At 52.6% G+C, this 27,758-nt stretch overlaps 1 protein-coding gene across 1 annotated transcript; it reads right to left on the bottom strand.

Moving 5' to 3' along the window:
* On the bottom strand, positions 1-27,758 carry FZD4 (frizzled class receptor 4). The gene is made up of 2 exons (XM_032976797.2): positions 26,208-27,758; positions 1-8,334 (listed from the first exon to the last, which is right to left on the bottom strand). Exons 1-2 carry the CDS (start codon positions 26,550-26,552, stop codon positions 6,790-6,792), a joined length of 1,890 nt encoding a protein of 629 aa, XP_032832688.2. The 5' UTR covers positions 26,553-27,758; the 3' UTR covers positions 1-6,789.

Below are 27,758 nucleotides of genomic sequence, written 5' to 3'. Positions count from 1 at the left end.
TAATTTTAATGGTAGGTTTATTTGAACAGTGAGAGACAGAATAACAACAAAATCCAGAAAAAACGCATGTCAAAAATTGTATGAATTGATTTGCATTTTAATGAGGGAAATAAGTATTTGACCCCTCTGCAAAACATGACTTAGTACTTGGTGGCAAAACCCTTGTTGGCAATGACAGAGGTCAGACGTTTCTTGTAGTTGGCCACCAGGTTTGCACACATTTCAGGAGGGATTTTGTCCCACTCCTCTTTGCAGATATTCTCCAAGTCATTAACGTTTCGAGGCTGACGTTTGGCAACTCGAACCTTCAGCTCCCTCCAGAGATTTTCTATGGGATTAAGGTCTGGAGACTGGCTAGGCCACTCCAGGACCTTAATGTGCTTCTTCTTGAGCCACTCCTTTGTTGCCTTGGCCGTGTGTTGTGGGTCATTGTCATGCTGGAATACCCATCCACGACCCATTTTCAATGCCCTGGTTGAGGGAAGGAGGTTCTCACCCATGATTTGACGGTACATGGCCCCGTCCATCGTCCCTTTGATGCGGTGAAGTTGTCCTGTCCCCTTAGCAGAAAAACACCCCAAAAGCATGTTTCCACCTCCATGTTTGACGGTGGAGATGGTGTTCTTGGGGTCATAGGCAGCATTCCTCCTCCTCCAAACACGGCGAGTTGAGTTGATGCCAAAGAGCTCCATTTTGGTCTCATCTGACCACAACACTTTCACCCAGTTGTCCTCTGAATCATTCAGATGTTCATTCGCAAACTTCAGACGGGCATGTATATGTGCTTTCTTGAGCAGGGGGACCTTGCAGGCGCTGCAGGATTTCAGTCCTTCACGGCACAGTGTGTTACCAATTGCTTTCTTGGTGACTATGGTCCCAGCTGCCTTGAGATCATTGACAAGATCTTCCCGTGTAGCCCTGGGCTGATTCCTCACCGTTCTCATGATCATTGCAACTCCACGAGGTGAGATCTTGCATGGAGCCCCAGGCCGAGGGAGATTGACAGTTATTTTGTCTTTCTTCCATTTGCGAATAATCGCACCAACTGTTGTCACCTTCTCACAAAGCTGCTTGGCAATGGTCTTGTAGCCCATTCCAGCCTTGTGTAGGTCTACACTCTTGTCCCTGACATCCTTGGAGAGCTCTTTGGTCTTGGCCATGGTGGAGAGTTTGGAATCTGATTGATTGCTTCTGTGGACAGGTGTATTTTATACAGGTAACAAGCTGAGATTAGGAGCACTCCCTTTAAGAGTGTGCTCCTAATCTCAGCTCGTTACCTGTATAAAAAAAAAACACTTGAGAGCCAGAACTCTTTCTGATTGAGAGGGGGGTCAATACTTATATCCCTCATTAAATGCAAATCAATTTATCAAATTTTTGACATGAGTTTTTCTGGATTTATTTGTTGTTATTCTGTCTCTCTCTGTTCAAATAAACCTACCATTAAAATTATGGACTGATAATTTCTTTGTCAGTGGGCAAACGTACAAAATCAGCAGGGGATCAAATACTTTTTTTCCCTCACTGTACGTGAGGGGGAGGGGGTGAGCGAAACGTCGGACCTCACGGCAACGCGGCGTGCGCACGGCCACGAAAATCTCGACGCACGATGAATGACAACAGTCACAACAACAACAGTCACAACAACAACAACAGTCCCACCAACAACATAATCTGTACAATATGAACAATGCGTGCCGCTTGTTTGCCTGCGTGTACGTTTGTTTCGGGGTTTGGCGGTTTCTTTTTCTTACACAATAAACATTCAGATAAATTAATATATATTTCATGATTTCCAACAACAACGCCTTGTTGTTGTTGTTGTTGCTTTCGTCCCCTTAGCGTTCCAAACGCGATCGATTGCGTGCCCAGTGCCTCCTGCGCGCGGCTGTCTGCCGTGGCGTCGCCCGCAATCGCTTTGGACGATCGGCTCGACGGTTAAACCCACCGTGGTCTGCGCCCCTAACACCGTGTAGGAACACCTACATAGCACAGACTCTCTCTCTCTCTCCATCCTGAAGCCCCTTCCCTCGTGGCCAGCAGCAGACGTCAACGTGAGCATCGAGCTCCTGAACCACGCTGCTGCCGCCATCCGCGAGGACAGCGGTCACCACCTTACACGTGTTTCGGGTGAACATTGCGCCACGGTGGCTGGGAGATGTTAACCACCTTCGTCTGGTGTGCAGGAGGTCGTGGGTTCGATCCCGGCCCTGACGCCTGCTGTGTACTTGGGAGTTTGCGTGTCTCTCTCTCTCTCTCTCCCCGTGGATTTTTTCGTCTCCGGGTCCTCCGGTTTTTCCCTCCGCATTTCAGCATCAACGTCACGCGTTTTGGAGCGTTTGGCTGCTCTGAATGTCCACGTGATGATAAGCCCGTGAGTTGAGCCATCATTTGTGACCCCCAGGTCGCTTCTGAAAAAAAGAGCTGAACAGCTCAGTGGGGCCTTACTTGGTAAAATAAAAAAAATATATATATAGGTTAAGTTCCTTTATTCGTGTAATCATCCCGTGATCAATTTACTACGATGCGTTGATTCGCTTGCAAAGTGTCGCGTGGCGCGGCCGTTCTGCGGCTCCGATTGCTGCCTGCTTCGATGGCGAACCTCACTTTGGATGTTCGGTTTTTTGTTCGTTTGTTTGTTTGTTTGACCGTTTTTTGTTATTTGAAAAAAAAAATTGGGTGACCCAGGTCACTGTTCTTCCCGATTCGCGGCCTCATCAGTCCCTCACCCTGGCCTGGGACGAAAGTTGCTGTGACACGTGCGTGGCTCGCGAAGGAGCGCGGACGTGACGTCCGGTGGCTAATTTCACCGATGTCGACGATGGAAGTTAATCAGCGGTGCATTATTGTGTGCTGATTAACCGTGAATAACCCACACCGATAATACATATTGATTGTCATTTAAGTGACGACATTAATCCCCCATCACCCACACCTCTTCTCTGTTCTTCACAACCGATTGGCGCACAAATGACGACATCACATTCATCCGCTCTCTTTAAGACCGACAAATGCAGGAGGATTTCTCCACAGCTGCGGTTGCTTAACACGTCGGCTGTCGCGACCAGTATGATTAATAATATAGATGTTTGGGGTTAGATCGCGTTATTTATAAATGTGTCGAAACCCTCCACCACCCGACACGGCCAATCAGTAAAAAAATGTGTCACGTTGACAAAAGACAAAATAGTTCACTACTTTAGCCCACCGATGTGTTGAAGAGTGAATCCACAACATTTACATTTTTTGAGTACGACGTTTCGCTGGAAATTACATCCAGCATCTTCGGGTGACTTGCTAGAATCGCCCTGAAGATGCTGGATGTAATTTCACGAAGATGCTGGATGTGATTTCCCGAAGATGCTGGATGTAATTTCCCGAAGATGCTGGATGTAATTTCCCGAAGATGCTGGATGTAATTTCCCGAAGATGCTGGATGTAATTTCCCGAAGATGCTGGATGTAATTTCCCGAAGATGCTGGATGTAATTTCCCGAAGATGCTGGATGTAATTTCCCGAAGATGCTGGATGTAATTTCCCGAAGATGCTGGATGTAATTTCCAGCTCTGGTTGTGTCGCCTGATGAGGCTGCTTGTTTCCGGTGAAACGTCATGCCACTCGACTTGTAAATGTTGTTGCGGGTTTACTCTCCAACACGCAACCGGTGTGTTGAACTAGTAACGAATTGACACGTTTTGTTCACGTGACAAACCTCACTTATTGGTCTGCGTCGGGTGGTGGTGGGTTTAACGACGACACATTTATATTTACGCGATCTAACCCAACCAAAAAAAAAACACCGTCCGTCATGGACGACGATGGAAATCACCAATTTGAGAAAAAGACAAAAAAAATGTGCCATCACATCTGTTCTTGAATTACGAAACACACGGTCTCCTTGTGTCTAAAGCTGAAAAAGAATCGCAGCAAGATGTAAACCATCAGGTTTAAACCATAGGATGTATAAACCATCACCGCGTGAACTCCGGCCATCCTCGCAGCAGCAGCAGCAGCAGGAGCGGTGGCTTTTGGGTGGCCGTCGAACAAAGGCGGTGGTCAACGCATCGTCATCATCGCAGCGCTTTACCAGATGCGCTTCCGCGGCCGTCTGGACCGCTCTTCCCTTCCGCTATTAGGAACTCGCTGGGAACTATGGCACGTTTAAAATCCCGATTTAAAGAACTGCTTTTTGTGTTTAGTCTGTTGTCCTTCGGCCGCACCTCCAATGAGCACGGTTTGCTAGGCAGTGTGCGGAAAAAAAAAAGTTCCACAAACATAGGTATATAGGTATAACGTCACCTTATTTTATTTAGGCACTACGCTGGCATTAGGCACGTCGGTCGGTCAGTGGGTGTATTCTGGGTAAGGCACTTTTAGTTTTGAAGCTCTCTATGGATCGCGACCAATATCATTTGAGATGTGGACAAAGAGGAAGAATCAGAGAACGATAGCCCCAGAGGAGAGGACAAACGGAAAGCAAAAAATGTCTAATGGCATCAACGACGGAGGAGCAATAGTGAAGGAAAGATAATGGGTGGATTGAAGACATCTAACGAGCGTCTGAGTCGATTGAAGGAGAGGATGATGCAAGGCAAGGGAACGGGAGGAAAGGAATGAGGATTGGGGGTTGTTGGAGGAGGATGAAGGGAGGGGTCACTTGTGAAAGTGAAACTGCGTACCTGTGGCACACCGCGGGAAGGAGAATAGAGTCACGGATCTAATGTAGATGTCAGGGATGATGATGATGATGAGAAGGGAGCAAATAGAGGGAGGTGGGGGGGGGAGAGAAGGGAGGCAGTAAGGCAGGGAGTGAGTTGCACGGAGGAGCGGCGTCTGTTTTCATAGCGGGCGTCGGTAGCCAGGGAGAGGGATTCAGAGTGGGAGTGGCCACGCAGGAGTCACGTGATTCACGGGAGGCTTGAGCCGATTCGGAGAGAGAGACCGAGATGCATGGATGAGGTATCGAGATTGGGTGGAGGCCCGCTTGGAGTCACGTGATTCACGGGAGACTTGAGCCGATTGAATTCGAGATAAAGGGCGAGGAGGGCAGAGAAGGGTGGGGATGGTGGCGATCAAGGGACTTGCGATAAGGCACAGAGACAAACGGGAAGACTCAGGCTAAGGCACTGCTGTGTGTTTTGTGTACGTTATGTAAGTGTGTTGGAATTTCTTTCGCACCGTACATAGCCAACCGTACTAATTGGAGGTGTGGGGGGCGCGCGGTCAAGGACAACAAACTAAACACACACACACAAAATCTCACCACCATCAACATCATCATGACCGTCACCATCATCAGCAGCCGTGGTCAATCCACTGCCGGACGACGGCGGCTCCCCCAAGCCGACGCTCTTTATACTACGGCCCCGCAGAGAAGCGCAGTGTTGACGCGAAGGCGCTCGCTGGTGCTGCAGGCGGTGGGCATCGCAGCCACGCGAAGGGATTTGCCGCCTCTGGCGTCGATAACCGCGCGGGAGGGCGCTCGTAACGTCCTCACGGGGAGGTGCTCTCCACAAACCGTGGCGGCCGCGGCGCCCGGCGGCCGCCGCGGGGGTTTCGATTCTCGCGGTCACTTTCGATGTTTTGTGAATTTTTTTATTTTTTTTTATATATATATCTATCTTTTGTTGTCCAGCGACGTGAAAAAGAAAAATCACGAAACGCACGCTTCGCCAGCCACGTCGGCCAGGCTTCGCGTTCGTCAATAAAATGAAGAATAGCACGTCGAAACCGAGTTTATTCCTCCGGGGAAAGTTCGGTGGACGACTCCTTTACGGGAGAGAGGGTCCCGCAGTGGTCTCTTCAGAGTGGGGGGGGGCACTGTCGCTGATAAGACGTCATCAGCGTGAAGAGAGCTGCCACACATTTAAAATCATTGCGGGGAGGGGGGGTTTGGACAGCAGCACGATGATGATGATGATGATGGGGGGTGTTTTCACCATTTGTGTTCGAGGGTGGTGGTGGTGGTGGTGGTGGGGCGCACACGTCAGGGGCTCGCGCCAAAGGCCACCAGGGGCCGTCGGTGCCCCGCGGCCCTTGCAATGAAGAACGCCACTGTGGTGGAATACTCTGTCGGCTATCGTTCGTTTCAGCGAGCCGTGGCTCCCCCGGTTAGCGTCCCAGCGACGACGACGCCGGCCGTGGCGCCGGCTCCGGCGGGTCAGCGCCAGCGCGGCACGCTCGCTCTTCATCACGTCAAACTTTATCTGCAGGAGTAAAGTAAAACAACAAAAAAACGCACGCACGTCCTGGGAAGTTGTTGCTTTGTTGTTGATTGTTGTTGTTGTTGTTGATGCGACGCACCGACTGTGAAACGTTGTTCCCCTCCACTAGGAGATGTTAACTACTTCGCCTGCTATGCAGGAGGTCGTGGGATCGATCACGACCCCGACGCCTGTTGTGTATTTGGAGTTTGCGCGTCGCTCTGTCCACATTCAGAATCAACGTCACGCGCTGAGAGTATTTTGGCTGCGACAAGTCACGTCGCTGAGCTATCATTTTTGGCAAGGTCGCTTCTGAAAAAGAGCCACATAGCTCAGCGGTAAAATAACAAAAAATATACAGCCTTAAAGTTTACTTGATTAGACTCCCAGCAGCAAGCGGCAAGCACGCCGAGAGCCACGCCGGCCACCCTCGGCAGGCTTCAAACCCCCGGCGCTAACGGTGCAGAGTGGGGGCGACGGCCCCTCGGTGGCGGTGGCAGCGAGGGCTGGGGGGGGGGGCGGTGGTGGGTGGTGGGTGGTGGGTGCGGCGACTCCGCGGTCCGAGCGGCCCCCCCCCCCTCCGACGTCACACGGCGGTCTCGTTCCCCTGGCCCGGCTTGAGCCACCCGACGGCGCCGGACGCCGCGGCCGCGGCCGCCACGACGACGCAGCCCCTGGCGTCGTTCTTGGTGCGGGCGCCCCCCACCAGCCTGCCGGAGCACCTCCTCCACGAGCCGAGCGTCTTCGCCGACCAGATCCACATGCCCGAGGTGATGCCCACGAGCAGCGACATGAAGATGCGCACCATCTCGACGGCGACGGCGCTCGGCTCGCCGGGCGCGCCGCGCCTCGCCGGGTCCCAGTTGGAGATCTGGTAGAAGTAGCAGGCGATGACGCACGTCGCCGGCACGGTGTAGAGCACCGAGAAGACGCCGATCTTCACCATGAGCCTCTCCAGCTTGTCCGTCTTGGCGCCGCCCTTCTGCAGGTTCGAGCGGATGCGGAAGAGCGCCACGAGGCCCGCGGCGATGAAGAGCGTGCCCACGACGAGGTAGGTGAAGAGGGGCGCCACCACAAAGCCCGTGAGCGCGTCCAGGCTCTGGTTGCCCACGTAGCAAAGGCCCGTGAGCTCGTCGGCGTCCACCTGGCGCATGATGAGGATGACGATGGTCTTGAGCGCCGGCACGGCCCACGCGGCGATGTGGAAGTATGAGCTGTGCTGCTCGATGGCCTCGTGGCCCCACTTGAGGCCCGCCGACAGGAACCACGTGAGCGTGAGCACCACCCACCAGATGGAGCTCGCCATGCCGAAGAAGTAGAGGAAGAGGAAGACGATGGCGCAGCCCGTGTTCTTGAGGCCCTCCTGGATGAGGAACGGCTCCGGCGCGGCGTCTTCCAGGTCGCAGGCGAGCTGCTCACGGCCGACGGCCAGGCGCACCACGTAGGCCACGCTGTAGACATTGTAGCACCAGCTGAGGAAGATGATGGGCCGCTCCGGGTAGGAGAAGCGCGACGAGTCGATCATGAACGTGAGCACGGTGAAGGCGGTCGACACGAAGCAGAGGCCGGCCCACACGGCCATCCAGCGGTCGGTGAACTCCTTGGTGGGGCGGCCGTAGAGGCCCTTGTCGTAGCCGCAGCGCAGGGCGCAGCGCCCGGCGCGCCGCACCCACACGTACTGCTCCCAGTTGGGGCCCATGTCCCGGCACTCCGGGCTCGGGGCGACGGCGGCGACGACGGCGCCGCCGCCGCCGCCGCCGCCGCCACCGCCGGCGTCGTCGTGCCGGGCGTCCGGCTCGTCTCCTCCGCCGACACCGCCGCCGCCGCCGGCGCCGCCGCCGACGAGCGACGTTAACTTCTTCCGCCCGTCGTCCGCTTTGCCAACGCCGCCGCTGCCGCCGCCGGCGCCGGCGCCGCCCTCCTGCTCGCCGGGGCCCTCCATGCACATGTGGTTGTGGTCGTTCTGCGGCGGGAAGCGGCTGCAGTTGAGGCTGTCAGGCCACGAGAAGCCGAACTCGTTGAGCACGGGCTCGCAGCGCGTCTTCACGCCCAGGCACATGCTGCCGCACGGCCCGATGGGGATGTCCACCTTCTCGGTGCACATGGGCACGAAGACGGAGCACAGGAAGAACTGGCGGAGCACACGAGCACGCAACGTTCTCAATTAGCGACAGCCACGACCACGTTGTCGTTGTTGTTGTTGTTGTTGCTCTCGCGATAACAAAGCACATTCGTGTATGTTCAGCGGCGGAAATGTGAAATGTAGAAGTGCCCGGCGTACGCACGTATGCATGTAACTTTCTGACTCGCCCCGAGTGGACGTCGGTGAAAAAGAGCTTCATGGCTCATCAGATTCCTCCAGGTTCTCCTTTGAGGCTGAGTCGACCTAGGGGAGGCCCAGGACCGGTTGAACTATTTGCCAAATGTCGCTGGGCCCGCGAGCGTGAATTGAACTCGGCTCGCCCGGGGGTTCGCAGCGCAGCGCGCTAACCGTTGCGCCACCGCTCCCAGTTGTACAAACACAAAGATCCCCCGTATAGCCTTAACAGACTGTAGGGGCAAGTGCTGTTAGCGAGCACCTATGAAGGCCGGAACGGCACACAAGGATGTGGGTGGCCAGCACCACGCCCGACCGCCTTTGTCTCCCCAGTGGCGATGTTTACACACCGCACCGGGTACTCATTTGAGGCCGAGTCGACCTAGGTGGAGGCCCGGGACCGGTTCAGATAATCGTCACCGGTGTTGGCCGTGAGCGGGAATCGAACCCGGGCGGCCAGGTCCATCGCGCAGCGTAGCGCTAACCTGCTGCACGCGCGCGCGCGCTGGGGGCGGGGTCTGGAGTGGGGGCGGGGCGCGGGGCGGGGGGAGGGGCTGTCGGTGGCAGTCACGCGTCAAAGTTGGTCCGTGCCACGCCATCGATTTTTTTTTTAAATATTTAAATCGGTTTTATTTATGTTTTTTTTACTAGGTGTAAAGCTCACTGAGCTGCGATGTAGCACTTCTTCAGAAGCGACCTGGCAATGAGAAATTACGGCTTGACACAGTTGACCCTATGTTCACGTGGAAATGTGTAGCAGCCAAATAACTCTAAACGGGGTGATGTTAAATGATAAAATGTGGAGGGGAAAACCCGGAATAAAAAAAACCCACGCGACCACCGGGAGAGAGAGAGAGACACGCAAACTCCAAATATACAGCAGCAGGCGTCGTCAAGGTTGGCATCAAACCCACGACCTCCCGTATACCAGGCGAGGTAATTAACATCTCACCACTGTAAGAGAGAGACACGCAAACTCCAAATATACAACAGGCGTCAGGGTTGGGATCAAACCCACGACCTCCTGTATACCAGGCGAGGTAGTTAACATCTCTTAGCCACCGTGATGATGATAAGAGAGAGACACACACAAACTCCAAATATACAGTAGGCGTCAGGGTCGGTATCAAACCCACGATCTCCTGTGTACCAGGCGAAGTTGTTAACATCTCCTAGCCACCATGATGATGATAAGAGAGAGACACGCAAACTCCAAATATACAACAGGCGTCAGGGTTGGGATCAAACCCACGACCTCCTGTATACCAGGCGAGATAGTTAACATCTCCTAGCCACAGTCGCGTCCCAGAAAATCTGTTGAAACCGTCGCTCCTTGCACTTCACCAGCATTGATTCAAGCGAGCCTGACTCTGCCGCTGCTGCTGCTGCTGCTGATGATGAGAAAACCGGTCCGGACTTTTTGTTAGTGCATGTCTTGAACCAATGCTGCCGAAATTACGCACTCCCAGAAGTCCGTGCGGCTGGCCGTAGGGGATGCGTGCCACTTTCTGACTCGCTCTTGATTTGAAGCTTTCGTGACTGCAGGAATCCCCATACTCTTTGGTTCTTTCGGTAAAGTCACGTAGGGTAGATTAAAATAAAACAAAATACATCACCACGTTTCGATCGCAACGCAAGCGGTCGTCCTCAGGCGGAAAAAAATATCATCCAGCGGTGGAACTGCTGAGCCCCGTACATTGGCATCTGTGAAAAAAGAACTTCATAGCTCATCGGATTCCTCCAGTATATAGATGCATTAGTCTGTGTTTAAGAAATACGGTATTTGTCACGTGCAGAGACCGATACGATGTTGTCTGCTTATATTAACTTCGTAATTGGACATCTATGAAATAGAGCTTCTTATCTTATCGGATTCCTCCAGTTTCAATAAATATTCTGATTCTGATATTGATCATTCCACACAACGGCACCGCTAATCACTTACGTCGAGATCATCCACAACCACGCGGTTTTATCGGCGCGCGCATCCGTGCAACTACCACCACCACGCAGCGCTCATCATCATCATCATGTCGTGAGCATCGCTACCGGGTAATTGACGCCGTGAACGACCCAACGCAGAAGATCCCCCTGGGTTGATCTTACACGAAGCTGCTCGTGGTCCCCACCTCTACACCGCATCCACCGCACAAATCACTGCAGCAGCAGCAGACGCGGATACCTGATGATGATGATGAACTTGATTTTAAGCTTTCGTGACTGCAGGAATCCATACTCTTTGATGATGATGATGATGCACAAATGGTAAATGGAAAACTCCCCTGCAGTGGCGGTGCGACTGTGGTCATCCAGAACCGAGGCCGTGCCACGTTTAAGCGACGCAATGCCCCGACCCACAGATATACGAAGCAGGACATCGCGGCAATGGCGCTACTCCGCGTACCCCTGACGTGGTTACCTGGACTCAAGGCCGTAGCCATGGAGTCAACAGGGGGTCTGGGGATCCCCCCCTCCCCCAGAAATAAATCACTAACACATGGGATGGACTTTTTATTGATTATTTGCAGTAATGTCTAATAGTGTATTGTATTTACATTGCTCTGTTTTTTTTTCTTTTTTACCTTTTCTTGTTTCATTGTATGTAATGGCAGAGATTAGGGATGCATAACCGCAGTTCATATAAACAGAAATTTATTTTATAGCAATATATTGGGGGGGGGGGGTGAGATTTTGAGCATATTTGCATATTGGGGGGAATGTGTGTCCCCCAATATATATGATAATTATGGCCTTACCTGGGCTTGAACCCGCCTGAATGTGAAATTGTAGTCGTTGACCTTGCGCCTACACCAGCGAGCCACACGACGACAAGTAGGATAACTGACGCTCGTTTGGAAGGTGTCTCGTGTACGAGTCTGGAATGACGCTCCACGGCCGGTGAGATGCTATCACGGCTGGGTCTCTCGCTGCCGACTCTTCGCGTCTCGTAACAAACCACAGGCGCCTTCACCTCCCCGCCTCCCCAGCCTCCCCAGCCTCTTGAGACAAAACAGCCGAGGCCAGCCCCCTGCTGTTAACGAGTGCGTCCCAACGAGCGCCTACCTCGTCGGCCGCTTGCAGACGAACACAGCAGGGCAAGTTGGGCCAGGAGGAATCAAGTGTTCTATCTCCGTGCGCGCGCGCGCGTGTGCGTGTCAGAGTGTCTGAGCGGCGGTGTAGCGGTTAGGGGCTGTCCATAAATGACGTAACGCGATTTTTGACAATTTTTGACCCCCCCCCCCCACCTTCGTCACACGGCGTCACAAAAAGTCACACCCCCCCTCAAATATGACGTCACAAAGCTCTGCCCCCCCCCCCAAAAAAACATGCTTCAAATCGCTTTAAATTATTGTAGTGCGTATTTAATGTGGCGCTGCACTCTGATGCTGTAGGAGAGAACATTTATTAAAAAGTATATTTAATTAAGTAGAACGTGTTGTCTACATTTATTTAAAGTTGCGCATTTTTATGTGACGTCACATTTCTCACCCCCTCCCTTGTCACACATCGTCACAAATGTCTTACCCCACCCCCTCCCCCCCTAGGTGCGTGACGTCATTTATGGACGGCCCCTTAGCGCGCCGCCGCGCCTACGAAGCCGGACACCAGAGTTCGATTCTCGCTCACGGGGTCCACACCGGTGGCCATTATCTGAACCGGTCCTGGGCCTCCTCCTAGGTCGACTCAGCCTCAAATGAGCACCTGGTGCGGTGTGTAGTAAACATCGCCACTACGGGAGGCAAAAGACGGCCAGGCGTGGTGCTGGCCACCCACCCCCTCGTGTGCCGTGCCGGCCTTCACAGGTGCTCACTCACAGCACTTGCCCCTACAGTCTGTTAAGGTTATACGGGGAATCTTTGTCTTTGTACGTGAGATCATCGCTCTGTCCACCCAACTACTTCACTGCCAGTTAACGAAACCAAATACAATCGCTTCTCTCTGCCTCTCGTGGCACAGAGGTGGGGAGGAAGGGGTGAAGGGGCGGGGTGGAGAGGGGGGGACGAAGGAGGGAAGATCCCGAGCCCGAGGAGTCTCGGGTTGCGGACAAAGATTCTCCCGAGCCGTCTAGGAACGGCCCAAGCACGGCTACGGCCTATTGTCTAAGCGTCGTGGGAATGCTGCATGGGCCTCATTATGTGAGTGCCCCTCCCCCACCCCTGCCTCCGCCCCCCCCCCCACGTGTTTGAGGGGTCCCCTCTGCGAGACTTCGTGGAGGTGGCTTCCTGCCTCGAGTCGTCTCGATCTCAACCCGTGGGCTCCGTCGGTGGTGAAGTGGCGACTCTTGACGCCGACTCTCACGTCAGACCTCAGAATCAGCGCGTTCATTTATCCTGGAGAAATGCAGCAGCATTCGCAAATCGGTTGTGATATCCCGGCGGACTGACATTCCCCTGTCACACGAACGTCGAATTACCATCACTGTAAACTAAATATGTGCCTGACTTGTTTTTTTACTTTCAAAAACAATTCTACTTCTTTGAGGAGGAGGAGGAGGAGGAGGAGGAGGAAGAGGAGGAGGAGCAGGAGGAGGAGGGAGGAGCGAGGGAGGGAGGAAGGGAGGGAGGGGGAGGGAGGTAGGGAGGAGGAGGACCTAAACGCTGCTGCACAGAAGATCAGCAGCTTCTGTTCTCAAAGTGGGCGGTGACGGAATAAAGGGGAGGAGTGCAAAGTAGGTGGGGGGGGGCACACGGAAGTCACGTGGTTTACAAGAGGCTCGAGCTGATTTAAACATCGAGATTTGTATTTAAAAAAAAACGCACTCACATTGTGTGTATCTCAGTTGCAAGGGTGGCCAGCAGTCTCATTGAGCTCTTAGAGGCTTGGCTTTCTCTAGGATGGCAGTTAGGAGCCAGGGGAAATTACTCCGCTCACGAATATGAACACATGCGTCTGTCTCACCCGCTGCATCCTCAATCCGTGCGTAATTGAATGCATTTCATAAGACCCACGGAAATGTTTATCTTGGAGACTGTAGATATTAATGCAATGCCCTGGTCTGGAGTTCTGTGTTGTTAAGAGTGTGATTCCTTACTAAATTCCTCCTGCACCACTGGCAACGCTGCAGCATCATCACCAATTCATTTGAGTGTTGATACATGATCTGGTGGTGGCATTGGTGCTGCTGCTGCTGCTGCTGCAGCTACTGCCGAGTTGGCAGTGGCCCACAAGCGCAGCCAACACCGAGTGGTTTGAATTGGTTTCGAGCAAAGGCGGTGGTCACCGCACCGCATCGCATGGCGCTTTCAGATGCGCTGCTGCGGCCGTCTGGAACGCTCTTCCTTCCGATATTAGGAATCCACTGGAACTGTGCACTTTTAAATCGAAATGTTGCGTTTGTTGTCCTCCGATTCGCGCGGTCGGCTACGTACGGTGCGAAAGAAGTTCAACATGCATAATACGATGACGGCGATGATAGGATTAATACAGGATGATGATAATAGCCTCGATGATGATGATAATGGAGACAGTGATGATGAGGATTATCGCGTTAACCTAGCAACAACTCCGATTACCATATTCTCTTGATTACGAAACGCCTCAGAAATAAAGACGCATCCCAACGAATTGGCCCAAATAAAGTTATGCAAATCTGGTACGGGACACACAGACACGCACACACTCCTACTGGCTTATAAGACGCACTCCCAACTGTTGCTTGACAATACATCGTGGTGAGGTGAGGGGACAGGGTGCAGTGCGTCTTATAATCCGAAAGAATACGGTAGACACAGCCAAACAGTGACACGTTCACACGCAATTGTCTCAACACGGGACTTCTTAAATAGCCAAGTTGCCGCAGCAGCTTTGACAAAGGTTAATAACTGAATGACCTCTTGATTAGCACGTTCGTCTATCCACTGCTGGATGAGGGCCTCCCTGCGCAATGCGGGCCGTGGCGGAGGTGGAGGCTTATATGGCCATACTTCTCCACGCTGGTTAAAGTTAAATCCGTCGTTGGGAAATCAAACCTCAAGTCGCCGGGCTCGTGGTTGCAATTGCGCTAAACGCCACCCCTGCCTAACATCTGGGCTTTCACAATATTCGACACAAGACAAGACAGATATTCCCCCCCCCCCCCCCTTACAGCTTTACCAGACGTTTTGGGGCAAGTGCCGTTAGCGACCCACTTATGAATGGGGAGAATAAAACCTTTCTAGATTTGAAGCTTTCGTGACTGCAAGGATCCATACTCTTTGGTTCTATTCGGTAAAGTCACGTCGGTAAAAAAATAAAACAACAAAAAATAAAATAAATAAAAATGAAAATAAAAAATTCAAATAAAAAAATCACGACTTTTCGTTCCCTTCACCTGATGAAGGCCACTTGTGTTGTGGCCGAAACGTCGTGATTTTTTATTTTCATTTTTATTCATTTTATTTTTTGTTGATTTTTTTTTTTTTTTACCTACGTGACTTTAACCGAATAGAACCAAAGAATCAAACCTCAAGTCGCCAGGCCGCCGGCGATGCAATGCCCAAACTTCTGCGCCACAGCACCGCACAACCACCACCGCCACCTCCACCTAACAACCTTCTGGGCTTCCACACCAATCGCGCAAGGCAATCGCACTCGCGCGAACTGTGACCACGGTGCAACTTAGCCGCCAGCAGGGCGCGGGCATTAGCGCTCATGAAACGCTGGCTTTGTAGTTGCCCCACGGGCGGAGTAAAACGCGTTCACGAAAACTCACGTGCGTACGTATGCAACGTTGAACTTCCATCGCACCGTACGAATTTTGTGACCGTGCTCATCGGAGGTGCGCGGGGGGGGGGGGAGGTGTAAGGACAACAAAACTGAACCGGTGGTTCTTCACCTTTTTCTGCAGCCTTGCACCTCTGCGTCTCAATGGTTAAGTGTGTTGTATAATGTTGATGAATACAAAGGGGTTGATGAAACAAAGTAAGTTGCACTCACGAGCCCGTGCTCAATTTGTATTTTCGATTATTTACCTCCTAAAAAAATGTCTGGCCGTGTCTCGCGCCCGTCGTGGCTGCCTGCACCCCAGGCTAAGAACCGCTGGACTAAGCACAAAATTAGGTATGTAAAAACATATTTAAATACTTCTAATAGTAAGGCAAGTTCCCACGTGACGGAGCTCTCTGGAGCTCCCAGGAGTGGATGCGTTGCCGTCTGCAGTGGCCTGAGCACGGCAGTTTCATGGCTGCGCCTTTACCTGTACCTTTGTTTAGTCATCGATCGAGGCAAGTGTGCAATCGGCGAACTGGGCACGTGTCGATGGCGGGCTCACGTGTCCACTCCTTGCTCATTTAAAATAAAAACTATTGAAACTAAACAATTGTTTTGTTATTTTACCAGGCAAGGCCCCACTGAGCTATGTAGCTCTTTGTCAGAAGCGACCTGGCCACAGATGATAACTCAACGAAGTTGACTTATCGCGCATAAATGTAAAGCAGCCAAATACTGTAAACGAGTGATGTTGATTCTAAACGGGGGAGAGAGCGAGAGAGAGAGACACGCAAACTCCAAATATAGATCGGGCATCAAGAGTCGGGATCGAACCCACGACCTCCTGTATACCAGGCGAGGTAGTTAACATCTCATAGCCACCGTTAACGATGGGGAAGTCAGCGTTCATCCCCGATACCGACATGGAAATTCAACACATCCGTCAATTGTGTGTTGTTGCCTTAAAGGAAAAACTAACATGTACACAGCATGTGATGGGCGACACAGACGAACCATCACCCAAAACGTCGGCAAATATATGGGACCGTCCATAAATGACGTCACGCACCTGGGGGGGGGGGGGGTCAGACATTTGTGACGATGTGTGACGAAGAGGGTGGGGGGGGGGGGGGTTGAGAAATGTGACGTCGCAACAAAATGCGCAACTTTAAATAAATATACACAACACGTTCTACTTAATTAAATAGACTTTAATGAATGTTTTCCCCTGCAACATCAGAGTGCAGCGCCACATTATTTATGGACGGCCCCTAAGTGCAATTCCTCTTAAGGCCACGGTGTTGTTGACGGTGTGTGTGTTCCGTCGCTTTGATAAATAGTTCTCAAGGTACCGATGTGCCGAATGGAGAACGCGTTTATGAATCAAATTTCAGTGCCACCCTTGCTTTGTGTGTGCCTGCCACGTGGTTCGGAAAAAAAATCACCCCCCGCAGTCTTGAACAAACAAAGGTGGAACGTACGAAAATTAAGAATAAGTTTAATCCCATTCTGGCGATAAAAGCAGTTTGGTGTTAAGATGTTCAAACGCAGAATAGGTACGTCTTGCAAGGAATCAAGTTCCTGCATTAACCACGCACGGTACTTGCGGTGAAAATGCAAACAAAATCACGCTCTGGTAATTTTCAACGTTCGTTGTCTTTGAAACTGTTTGGTCTACAGCAGCAGAGACGGCGGCCTTCTTCGTCGCTTAGTCTCACCACCAGTGTCAGACCAGAGAACGACGCCACAAGGTGAGCAGTGGAACGAACGGAGAAGGGAAAAGTGCACCACGAACCACGGGGAGATGGGGGGGGGGGTGTCGGTGGGTATATTCTTTGGTTCTTTCGGTAAAAGTCACGTAGGTAAAAAATAAAATAAAAAATAAATAAAAAGAAAAGAAAAATGAAAACAGCTAAAATGAAAACAACTAAATAATTACCGAAACAACCGAGAATATGAATCCCTGCAGTCACGAAAGCTTTAAATCAAAACTAAAGAATTGTTTTCATTTTTCTTTTTATTGTTTATTTTATTTTTTACCTACGTACCGAAAGAACCAAAGAATATAGATCCTTCCAGTCACGGAAACTTCAAATCTAGGGGTTGGTGGGGCTTGCAGTGACGGGCGCGCGTGCTTGGAATAATTGCCACCGACGGGCGTCCAGGAAGGGAAGCACGTGGATTGGAGAGCGAGGCGCGTCGGGAGTTCACGACGTCTTTCAAACTGTCAGCAACACGCGAGTGGGGCCTCGCGCGGAGCCAAATGCTTGCCACATTATTCGCGCAGCAACTGCGGATTCTCGCAAAGGTCGCCCGCGATGATCTCGACAGACCGCCGCGGGCGAGTTGCTGCTCGCGAGTAGCAACCTGTGAAGGTTCGCCAGCATGGTGCACGAGGGGGGTCGTGTGGAACAACGCCACGCCTGTTGACTCCCCGGTGCCGAGGTTTCCGTAACCCGCAAACCGGGTACTCGTTTGAGGCTGAGTCGACCTAGAGGGAAGCCTAGGACCGGTTCCATGTTGTTGCTGCCACTGCTGTTCGGTCGTGAGCGGGAATCGAACTCGGGTGGGTCGAGGTTCGTGGCGCAGCGATGCTCATCGCTACACCACCGCTCCCCACGTGCACAAACGCGCGCGTTTGTACACGTTCAAAAATGTCCAGCACGCGTGCGAAAATAAAATTGATGATACAAACGAAGCGCCTATATATATACAGTCTCTCAAATATTTGCCCGGTTTAAACAGCACACGTTAGGAGTACCAAAGCCAACGATCCCCCCCACCCCCCCTACGGCCTTTAACGCTCTATCGGGGCAAGTGCTGTTAGCGAGTGGCAAGTGCCTATGAAGGTCGGCACGGCCACGCGAGGATGGGTGGGATGGCCAGCGAGCGTAGGGGTGAGCGTTAGGGTGAGTTTGTCCGTATGGCATTGCCAGATACCCCCCCCCCCCCCCCGCCCCACGGTAGCGGTAGGCGAGAGGCATTCAACGCGCTTTTTAGTCTCAGCCGCTGCACTACCGAGCGCGCTTTTGATTACTCGGCGCTCTGAGATTGCTCTGTCGCGATAATGGGGGCTGATAACAACCAAACCAGTCGTGACGACCGCGACAGTGGTGGTGATGAAGGTGATAAGAAAGACCGATGATGATGATGATGGAGGTGGTGGTGGGCGGTGCCGATGATGAACGCGATAACGCACCAGCGTGAATCGACGCCGACCGCTGGTTACACACAAATCTGTTTTGATAGCGCACCGCCGCGACTCAGCACGTTCGATGATAACACCGCGCGCGCATCCGACGACGTTTCTGGCAATGGACCGTCGCCAATGAATGCAATGAGTTTGGTGGACTCAGCAGCGGCGGCGTCGACAATTGATTTGAGTGTTGACGAATGACTCGGCTGGTGCCGCCGCCGCCGCCGCCGCTACTCGAGCTGCGTTGGCTGCGGTGCGCGAGAAGACGCGACGTGCAGTGCTGACGATGAATGCGCCGTTGACTTTGTGTGTTCGGTGAAGAGCGGTTAAACGGTACAACGTGATGAAGACGGCGATGCTGATGATGATAGAATTAATATAGGATGATGATGATGATATTAGACTCGACCATGATGATGATGATCATCACAGGGTTAATCGCGCACGACGATTATAGCCACGATGATGGATCGCGATCGTGATGATGAATGTCGACAGTGATTACCAGCGCCGTGGTTGCAATGATATATTTAGCAGTGATAATGACGATAAGTATGTTAACATCATCAACATTGGACTAGGATGATGATGATGATGACAGTGATGATGACAGTGATGATAATGATGATGACAGTGATGAGGATGGCGCAGGTTCTGTTTGTGACGGCGGTGGCGATGTTTTGTTGATGATCCACGTGGGCCGGTGGTTAGAGCGAGCGGTTCGCGACCAATCAAAATGTTGCGAGGTCTAACCCTGGTCTTGGGGAGGGGTTCATGGTCGTTTACTCAGCCAATCAGCCCTCCGGCAGCCGGTAAAATTAGTATCACTTTATTGCAGAAGTCAACAGTCCCATTATAGATAGAATCCCCCCCCGCCCCTACGCCCGCCTTAGGAATGTGGAATTTCCACCAGGAGCTCTGCAGGGCTGTCAAAAAAACACATGCACATACAAGCGATTATACGGAGCAACGATTCATCGATGCTTATTCCTGCCGGAAATTACCTGGCACTACTTTTGACTGTCGTGGTCATTGCTAGATATACCCGCTGCTGCCGCTGCTGCGCGGTGCCCGCTCACGAAGCACCGCTCGGCAGCCCGCGTGGCCTGGAAATAGCCGAGGCTAAGTCGGGCTCCGTGGCGACTCCTTCCTCGTCGACCAAACCCACTGCGCAGTCCGACCTTGCAGCTTCTCTTGCTCCCCCTCTCTCTCTCTCCCTCCCTCCCTCTCTCTCTCCCTACGAGTCTCCCGTAGCCAAACGCTGCGGTGACCTCCAGTGGAGGTTGGCACACTGCACGTTTGCCATCGGCCGTGTGGCTCAGCCGAATCTCGCCAGGGGTAACAGACTTGGTGCATTTGCTGCGGTGCCAGGGAGGATCTGCTCCACCGGTACTTACGCTGCCAGCGGCTAAAAACAATGTTCCGCCTCTTGGGGGACATCTTCAGGAAACTGGGGGTGCCCTTCTACAACAGCAGCTTCGTATATGGGGTGGTGCCTTACCTGGCTAACAAGCGCCATGACCTCGCCAACTTCGCCTGTGCTCAGGCGAAGTTGGCGGTGTACAGAACGAGGTAAAAGATGCTGCAAGGTGACACTGACGGCTGCTCTGTGCTGCTTGCAGTGTTCAGGGGCCTGCTTAAGGCGCGGCTCCGGCTGGAGCACGCCACGTACCACACACACGTGTCGGTGATGTGCAGCGCGTCTTCTTCGAACGCTGGTGAGCCGGACAAGCCCCTCTCTGTACCAGCGTGGACGGCACCCCACGTGTTCACCTTCTGAAGCGCTCGCTCGTCACCGTGGCGTGCGCGATGAACACCACCACCACCACCACGTGACTTTTCTTTCGTGTTGTGCGCGGTGCATTTAGCGCCACAGCGCGCGGATTTATAGCGTTTCTTTACTTGTGTTGCTGGTGACTTTGTGTATTTCATATCGGAATCGCCTTCAGTGCTGTTGCTGCTGGCGGCAATAAAAGTTGTTTAAAAGTCAAAAGTCTCTCGCTCTCTCTCTTTCTCGTCGCTCCGGTGCGTGGCGCGGATTCTGTATGTTCGTTGAACTTATTTCGCACCGTACGTAGCCCCCCTCCCATCCCCCACGTGCCAGCATCGTCCGTGGCGCAAGTGGCTATTCGCAGCGTTGTGCTCTGAACCCAGCATGATCTTCTGAGTTCTATTTGCCCCCCCCTCTCCACCCCCTGCCACGACTAACATCAGTGGCGCGTGAGTCGTCTTATACCGGCCCCCATTCACTAACCCGCATTGAACAGCGTGAAGTATGGTCAACACATTTCCCCCCCCCCCCGACTCCTCCCCACCCAACCACCCACGGCCGACACGGCCTATGTTTATTTTGACAGGTGATGCCCGCTGAGCTGTGTAGCTCCTTTTCAGAAGCGGTGATGATGATGAGAGAGAGACACCGCAAACTCAAAATATACAGCAGCAGGCGTCAGGGTCGGGATCGAACCCACGACCTCCTGTATACCAGGCGAGGTAGTTAACATCTCCTAGCCACCGTGATGATGATGAGAGAGACACGCAAACTCCAAATATACAGCAGCAGGCGTCAGGGTCGGGCTCGAACCCACGACCTCCTGTATACCAGGCGAGGTAGTTAACATCTCCTAGCCACCGTGATGATGATGAGAGAGACACGCAAACTCCAAATATGCAGCAGCAGGCGTCACGGTCGGGATCGAACCCACGACCTCCTGTATACCAGGCGAGGTAGTTAACATCTCGCCACCGTGGTATACAGAGTAGGGAGGCCTCCATCCAGCAGTGGCCTGACAAAGGGCTATACATTATTAGAATTGTCTCACAATGTCTCGTCTCCACACTCCCCCTTTATACTTCAGACTCGGCTCTCTCCCGTGTCTGAGAGAGAGAGAGAGCAGAGTGACTCCCCGTGGTCTAAATAGAATCAATCTGCCCATAAAGGTCACCAATTTGTCTCCTCGACATCACAATTACCCGTTCCGCCGCTCGTGCCCATTCACTCACTCCCGTATGCATGACCTCGACCGATGCATCGCGTCACACTTGAGACACTATTTTTTAAATGACATTGCATCATACTACAGTACAGTACTATTAAAAAAAAATATCTATGCCTCGAGGTTCCTGGCTGGCTGATGGCTGGGCTCCTCTGCACCCCAAACATTGAATTGAGTTGACAGGGTGCAGGAAGAAGCTCGGAAGACATTTATTATTATTAATAATAATAACAATTATAGATAGCGACACTGAAGGGGTAGGAGTAAAGAATACATTAAAAAAATGTAATGACGACTCCGATTAGCAAGATTGGCTACGTACGGTGGCGAAAGATGTCCGACATACATACACAATTGCTCAAACTTTATAACCTGCGCTCCAATCAATGCAATTCCTTCTGTAGAACATTCTTTGGATCCTAGTGACCACGAACAAATATGACCATGCAGGATTATCGAGGGAAATGTATTACTGCACGAAATAGCCGATCACTGTACTCTGAATGCTCCGCGTCCAGGAGGATTGGGAGAAGATCACAGACGTGAAAAATCTCATTTATATTACGTTGCAAAGCAAACAGGGCTGAATGTAATGATAATAACAACACAATAGCCCTTTGCCAATCCACTGCTGTATGTATGTTAAACTTCTTTCGCACCGTACGTAGCCAACCGTGCTAATCGGAGGTGCAATGTTAAATCTATGGGTAGTGTTGAGTCTATGGGTAGTGTGAGTCTATTGGCAGTACGTGTGTTGAACTTCTTTCGCACCGTACGTAGCCAACCGTGCTATAGGAGGTGCAGTGTTGAGTCTCTGGGTAGTGTTAGTCTATGGGTAGTGTTAGTCTATGGGTAGTGTTGAGTCTATGGGTAGTGTTAGTCTATGGGCAGTGTTGAGTCTATGTGTATTGTTAGTCTATGGGTAGTGTTAGTCTATGGGTAGTGATAGTCTATGGGTAGTGTTGAGTCTATGGGTAGTGTTAGTCTATGGGCAGTGTTAGTCTGTGGGTAGTGTTGAGTCTATGGGTAGTGTTAGTCTATGGGTAGTGTTGAGTCTATGGGTAGTGTTAGTCTATGGGTAGTGTTAGTCTATGGGCAGTGTTGAGTCTCTGGGTAGTGTTAGTCTATGGGTAGTGTTGAGTCTATGGGCAGTGTTGAGTCTCTGGGTAGTGTTAGTCTATGGGTAGTGTTGAGTCTATGGGCAGTGTTGAGTCTCTGGGTAGTGTTAGTCTATGGGCAGTGTTAGTCTATGGGCAGTGTTGAGTCTCTGGGTAGTGTTAGTCTATGAGTGGTGTTGAGTCTATGGGCAGTGTTGAGTCTATGGGCAGTGTTGAGTCTGTGGGCAGTGTTGAGTCTGTGGGCAGTGTTGAGTCTGTGGGCAGTGTTGAGTCTGTGGGCAGTGTTGAGTCTGTGGGCAGTGTTGAGTCTGTGGGCAGTGTTGAGTCTATGGGCAGTGTTGAGTCTATGGGTAGTGTTGAGTCTATGGGTAGTGTTGAGTCTATGGGCAGTGTTGAGTCTCTGGGTAGTGTTCGTCTATTGGCAGTACGTGTGTTGAACTTCTCTCGCACCGTACGTAGCCAACCGTGCTCATCGCACGTGCACGGGTGAAGGCCCTGCTCCCAACCCACGCCATTGTCGGTCAAGGAGGTTGTCTGGCCACGCTTCACCACCACGTCGTGGTGACGACGTTCAGCTCCACAGTCTCGGAGCGGGGGCAAAGTTCAGATGTCACTCAGACGCGGTCTCCCATGCTTGGCGGTGGCGGTGGCGGGGGGTGGGACTCGAACTCAGGCGCGCGGAGCGAGTGAAACGCAACCGAGCCGTGAAGCGTGTTGTTTTGTTTGCTGGAAAATACCCGTGGAATTTCACGGTTTAAGTCACAACCCCCCCACCCCCCTAGTACACCAACCACCAAAGATTCCATTTAGCCCCCCCCCCCCCCAATTCTCCCATTAGACTCGCAAAGACAAAGCTCTCCCGTTGTAGCCTTAACAAACTTTCGGGGCAAGTTCTGTTAGCGAGCACCTATTAAGGCCGGCACGGCAAACGAAGGGGGACTTTGATATGACGAGCAAGAAAAAAAAACTGCCCCGGTCGCCTTTTATGTCCTCCAGCACTGATGTTTACACATAGCACGAGACACTGATTTGAGGCTCAGTTGAATGTGGAGAGGCCCGCGCCCGGTTCAGAAACTGGCAAGAGTCACTCGCAAATTGATGAACGGGAATCGAACTCGGGACGCAGGTGTTCGGAACGCAGCGGTCCCACACCACACCGACACCGATTCCCGGCTGTAACGCACGCATTAATATTCAGTTTCAACCCACTGCTGGATGAAACACACATTCACAACGCTGGGCAAGACGGCTTCAACGTACTAGGACCGATTCAGATTGCCTATATAAGTCGCCACTGATGTTAGCCGTGGCCGGCGATAACTCGGAACGCTGGGCTCAGAGCACCAGTGCGCTAACCATTGCGCCACCACTCCGCATGCATACACACCTACGTGTGTATATATATACGTAGAAACTTTCAGGGTAATCCACGTACGGATACCCCACTAATTTCTAATGCACCTCTTCATTTCTTCCCAACCAACGATTGCTATTGCGAAGGCGACGGCACGAATGTTTCCGCGGGTGGAGTGTTTACAAGGTGCCATGTCTATTGAGATTGGTGGGACGCGTGTAGGCTTTGAAGTTAAATTGTCGTTGTATCTGTGACGCTTCCCTGTCGTGTTGGTGGGGTATCTATATATGGATCGCCCTGTATATTACACAGTTTCACGAATGTGTATTTCTACTGTATCATCACGGTCATGCCCATCATCACCATCACAGTCATCACGAGTACCATCATCACCATCATCACTATCATCACCACCATCAGCACCATCATAACCACACCACCATCATTCTCACCATCAATAGTACCATCATCATCATCACCACAGCCGCCATCACCACCACCATCATCATTACCACCACCACAACAACAACCACTATTATCGTTACCACCACCATGACCATCATCCCAATCACCACCGTTACCATAAGCATCACCATAACTACCATCACGGTTACTACCATCATCATCATTAGCACCACCATCACCATCATCATCACCACGACCATCATCACCATCACCACCGTTCCCACCATGGTCATTGTCATCATGGTCACTGCCACCATCATCATCACCACGACCATCATCACCATCACCACCTATGAAGGCATGGACGGCACACGAGGGGATGGGTGGCCAGCTCCACGCTCGATCGTCTCTGTCTCCCCACTAACGACGCTTACACACCCCCACGAAGTACTCATTTGAGGCTGAGTCGACCTAGGCGAAACCCAGGACCGGTTCAGATAATCGTCACTGGTGTTGGCCGTGAGCGGGAACTCGGAACTCGGGTCGTTGGGTTCGTAGTGCCGCGCGCTAACCGCTGCACCACCGCTCCCACACGATAACCACCACCCATCATTACCACCACCACTTCCACCATCAATCTAAATTTAACTTTCTATTCTACCTGTTAAAGCCCACTGAGCTACGTAGCTCTTCTTCAGAAGCGGTCTGGCCACAAATGATAGCCCAACGAAGTGGGCTTATCGCGTGGACATTCACAGCAGCCAAACAACTCTCAACGCCAGATTCTAAATGTGGTATAGGGAAAAAAACGGGAGGACCCGGAGAAAAAAATCCACGCGATCGCGGGCAGAGAGAGAGAGACACGCAAACTCCAAATATACAGCAGCAGGCATCGTCAGGGTCGGGATCGAACCCACGAACCTCCTGTATACCAGGCGAGGTAGTCAACATCTCCTAGCCACCGTGATGTTGATCAGAGAGAGAGACACGCAAACTCCAAATATACAGCAGCAGGCGTCAGGGTCGGGATCGAACCCACGAACCTCCTGTATACCAGGCGAGGTAGTTAACATCTCATAGCCACCGTGATGTTGATCAGAGAGAGAGACACGCAAACTCCAAAAATACAGCAGCAGGCGTCAGGGTCGGGATCGAACCCACGAACCTCCTGTAGACCAGGCGAGGTAGTTAACATCTCATAGCCACCGTGATGTTGATCAGAGAGAGAGAGACACGCAAACTCCAAATATACAGCAGCAGGCGTCAGGGTCGGGATCGAACCCACGAACCTCCTGTATACCAGGCGAGGTAATTAACATCTCCTAGCCACCGTGATGATGATGATGAGAGAGAGACACCGCAAACTCAAAATATACAGCAGCAGGCGTCAGGGTCGGGATCGAACCCACGACCTCCTGTATACCAGGCGAGGTAGTTAACGTCTCCTAGCCACCGTGATGATGATGAGAGAGAGAAACACGCAAACTCCATACATACAGCAGCAGGCGTCAGGGTCGGGATCGAACCCACAAACCTCCTGTATACCAGGCGAGGTAGTTAACATCTCCTAGCCACCGTGATGATGATGAGAGAGAGACACCGCAAACTCCAAATATACAGCAGCAGGCGTCAGGGTCGGGATCGAACCCACGACCTCCTGTATACCAGGCGAGGTAGTCAACATCTCCTAGCTACCGTGATGATGAGAGAGAGACACGCAAACTCCAAATAAACAGCAGCAGGCGTCAGGGTCGGGTTTGGACCCGCGACCTCCTGCATACCAGGCGAGGTAGTCAACATCTCCTAGCCACCGTGATGATGACGAGAGAGAGACACCGCAAACTCAAAATATCCAGCAGCAGGCGTCAGGGTCGGGATCGAACCCACGAACCTCCCGTACACCAGGCGAGGTAGTCAACATCTCCACCTACCTGCAGCTGCTGCGAGCACCCGTACTGGATGAGCGGCGTGAAGGTTTGCAGCTGCAGCTCGGCGTCCAGCTGCAGCTCGTTGCCCAGCAGGTTGGGCATGCGGGTCACGTTGTAGCCCAGGTGGTGGCACATGGAGATGCGGATGGGCTCGCATCGCCTCTCGTCTTCGTCGTCATCGCCGCCGTCGCCCGCCGCCAGACCCACGGCGACCCCGAACGCGGCCGCGGGTCTCGGTACTCCGCGCGTCGTCAGCAGCAGTAGCAGCAGCGGCAGCAGCGGCAGCAGCGGCTGTGACGGTAGCAGGCGGCGAGACGATAGCAGCGCCGCCGTCCTTAGACGCCCCATGACGGTCTTGAGACTCTGCCTGTCCCACGCGATGCTCTGTCGGTGATGGTGGTGGTGGTGCTGCTGCTGCTGCTGACGTTATTGCAGAAGGAGTTGGTAGGTGATGTTGATGATGACGGTGATGTTGGTAGAGTAGGTGGATGATGATGTTGCTGATGATGGTGATGTTTCGGCTACTGTTGCTAGCGGTGGTGGTGGTGGTGATAGTGGTGGACTTGGCGATGATGTTTCTGCTACTGTTGACAGTGGTGTTGGTGATGATGATGAAGAAGAAATTTGAGGTATATGGATGATGCTACTCTGTGGCAGACGATGCTTCTATTGCTGCTGCTGCTGATGATGATGCTGCTACTGCTAGCTGACACTGATGCTGCTTGCACTTCTCCGTTACAGGTAATGTTTCAGCTACCGATTATTATACCGCTGATGATGCCGCTTCTGATGATGATGATGCCCCTGATACCGCCACCCCTGATGATGATGATGCTGCTGATGATGATGTCCCGAGTGCCGAACCTTCAACGTCGCGGGCACAACCAACTCCGGACGTCCTGGGCAGACACGGGTTTTGTAAATTCCCAGGCGCCTGTGGCCTCTTCCGTCTCGGCGCACGCAGCCGCGTTCCTCTCCCCGCCTCCGACAAAAGTTCCACTCCCTGGTCCCAGTCTCAAGCAACGACTCTTGCCACAGCAGCAACGGGTGTGTGGGGGGGGGGATTGTCAAGCAACACGCAACTTTGCCGCTATCCTCCGCGCAACGCAAACAGCAGCAAGCAATTCGCCGTTTAGCCACGCAGCGACAGTGAGGTCACCGCTGCGCTTGTGCCAGGCTGGGTCGCACCTCGAGGCCGCGTCTCGAGGTCTTCTCGTCTCGCTCGCCGCTGTTGCAACTTCAGCGTGCCCGCGGCGAACTGAAACTTGGGCTGCCCAACGGGCGCCTCGCGCACTCATCCGCAGCGAGGTAGGTGGGGGGGAGTCTCCGATGTCGGCTATTGGCCGCGGACTCGCGCGGTGATAGACGTCGTGGAACGGTGGTGGTGGTGTTGGGGAGGGGGAGGAGCAGGGCTGTAGTCCCGGCAATAGGGAACGGAGACAGCGCGAGGTGACTGCAGCAGCAGCGGCGGCGGCGGCGGCGGCCACCCCCAGCAGCGTCAGGCATCAGCGACAGGGGGTGGTGTGAGGAGTGTTGCGGTCGAGGGAGAGCCAA

This window comes from Petromyzon marinus, chromosome 60 (genome assembly GCF_048934315.1).
Source record: "Petromyzon marinus isolate PM22_M1 ecotype Great Lakes invasive population chromosome 60, UKy_Petmar_22M1.pri1.0, whole genome shotgun sequence".
NCBI classification, from domain to species: domain Eukaryota; kingdom Metazoa; phylum Chordata; class Hyperoartia; order Petromyzontiformes; family Petromyzontidae; genus Petromyzon; species Petromyzon marinus.
Note: the sequence above shows the minus strand (reverse complement) of the source record. Positions and strands in the feature narration are given on the sequence as shown.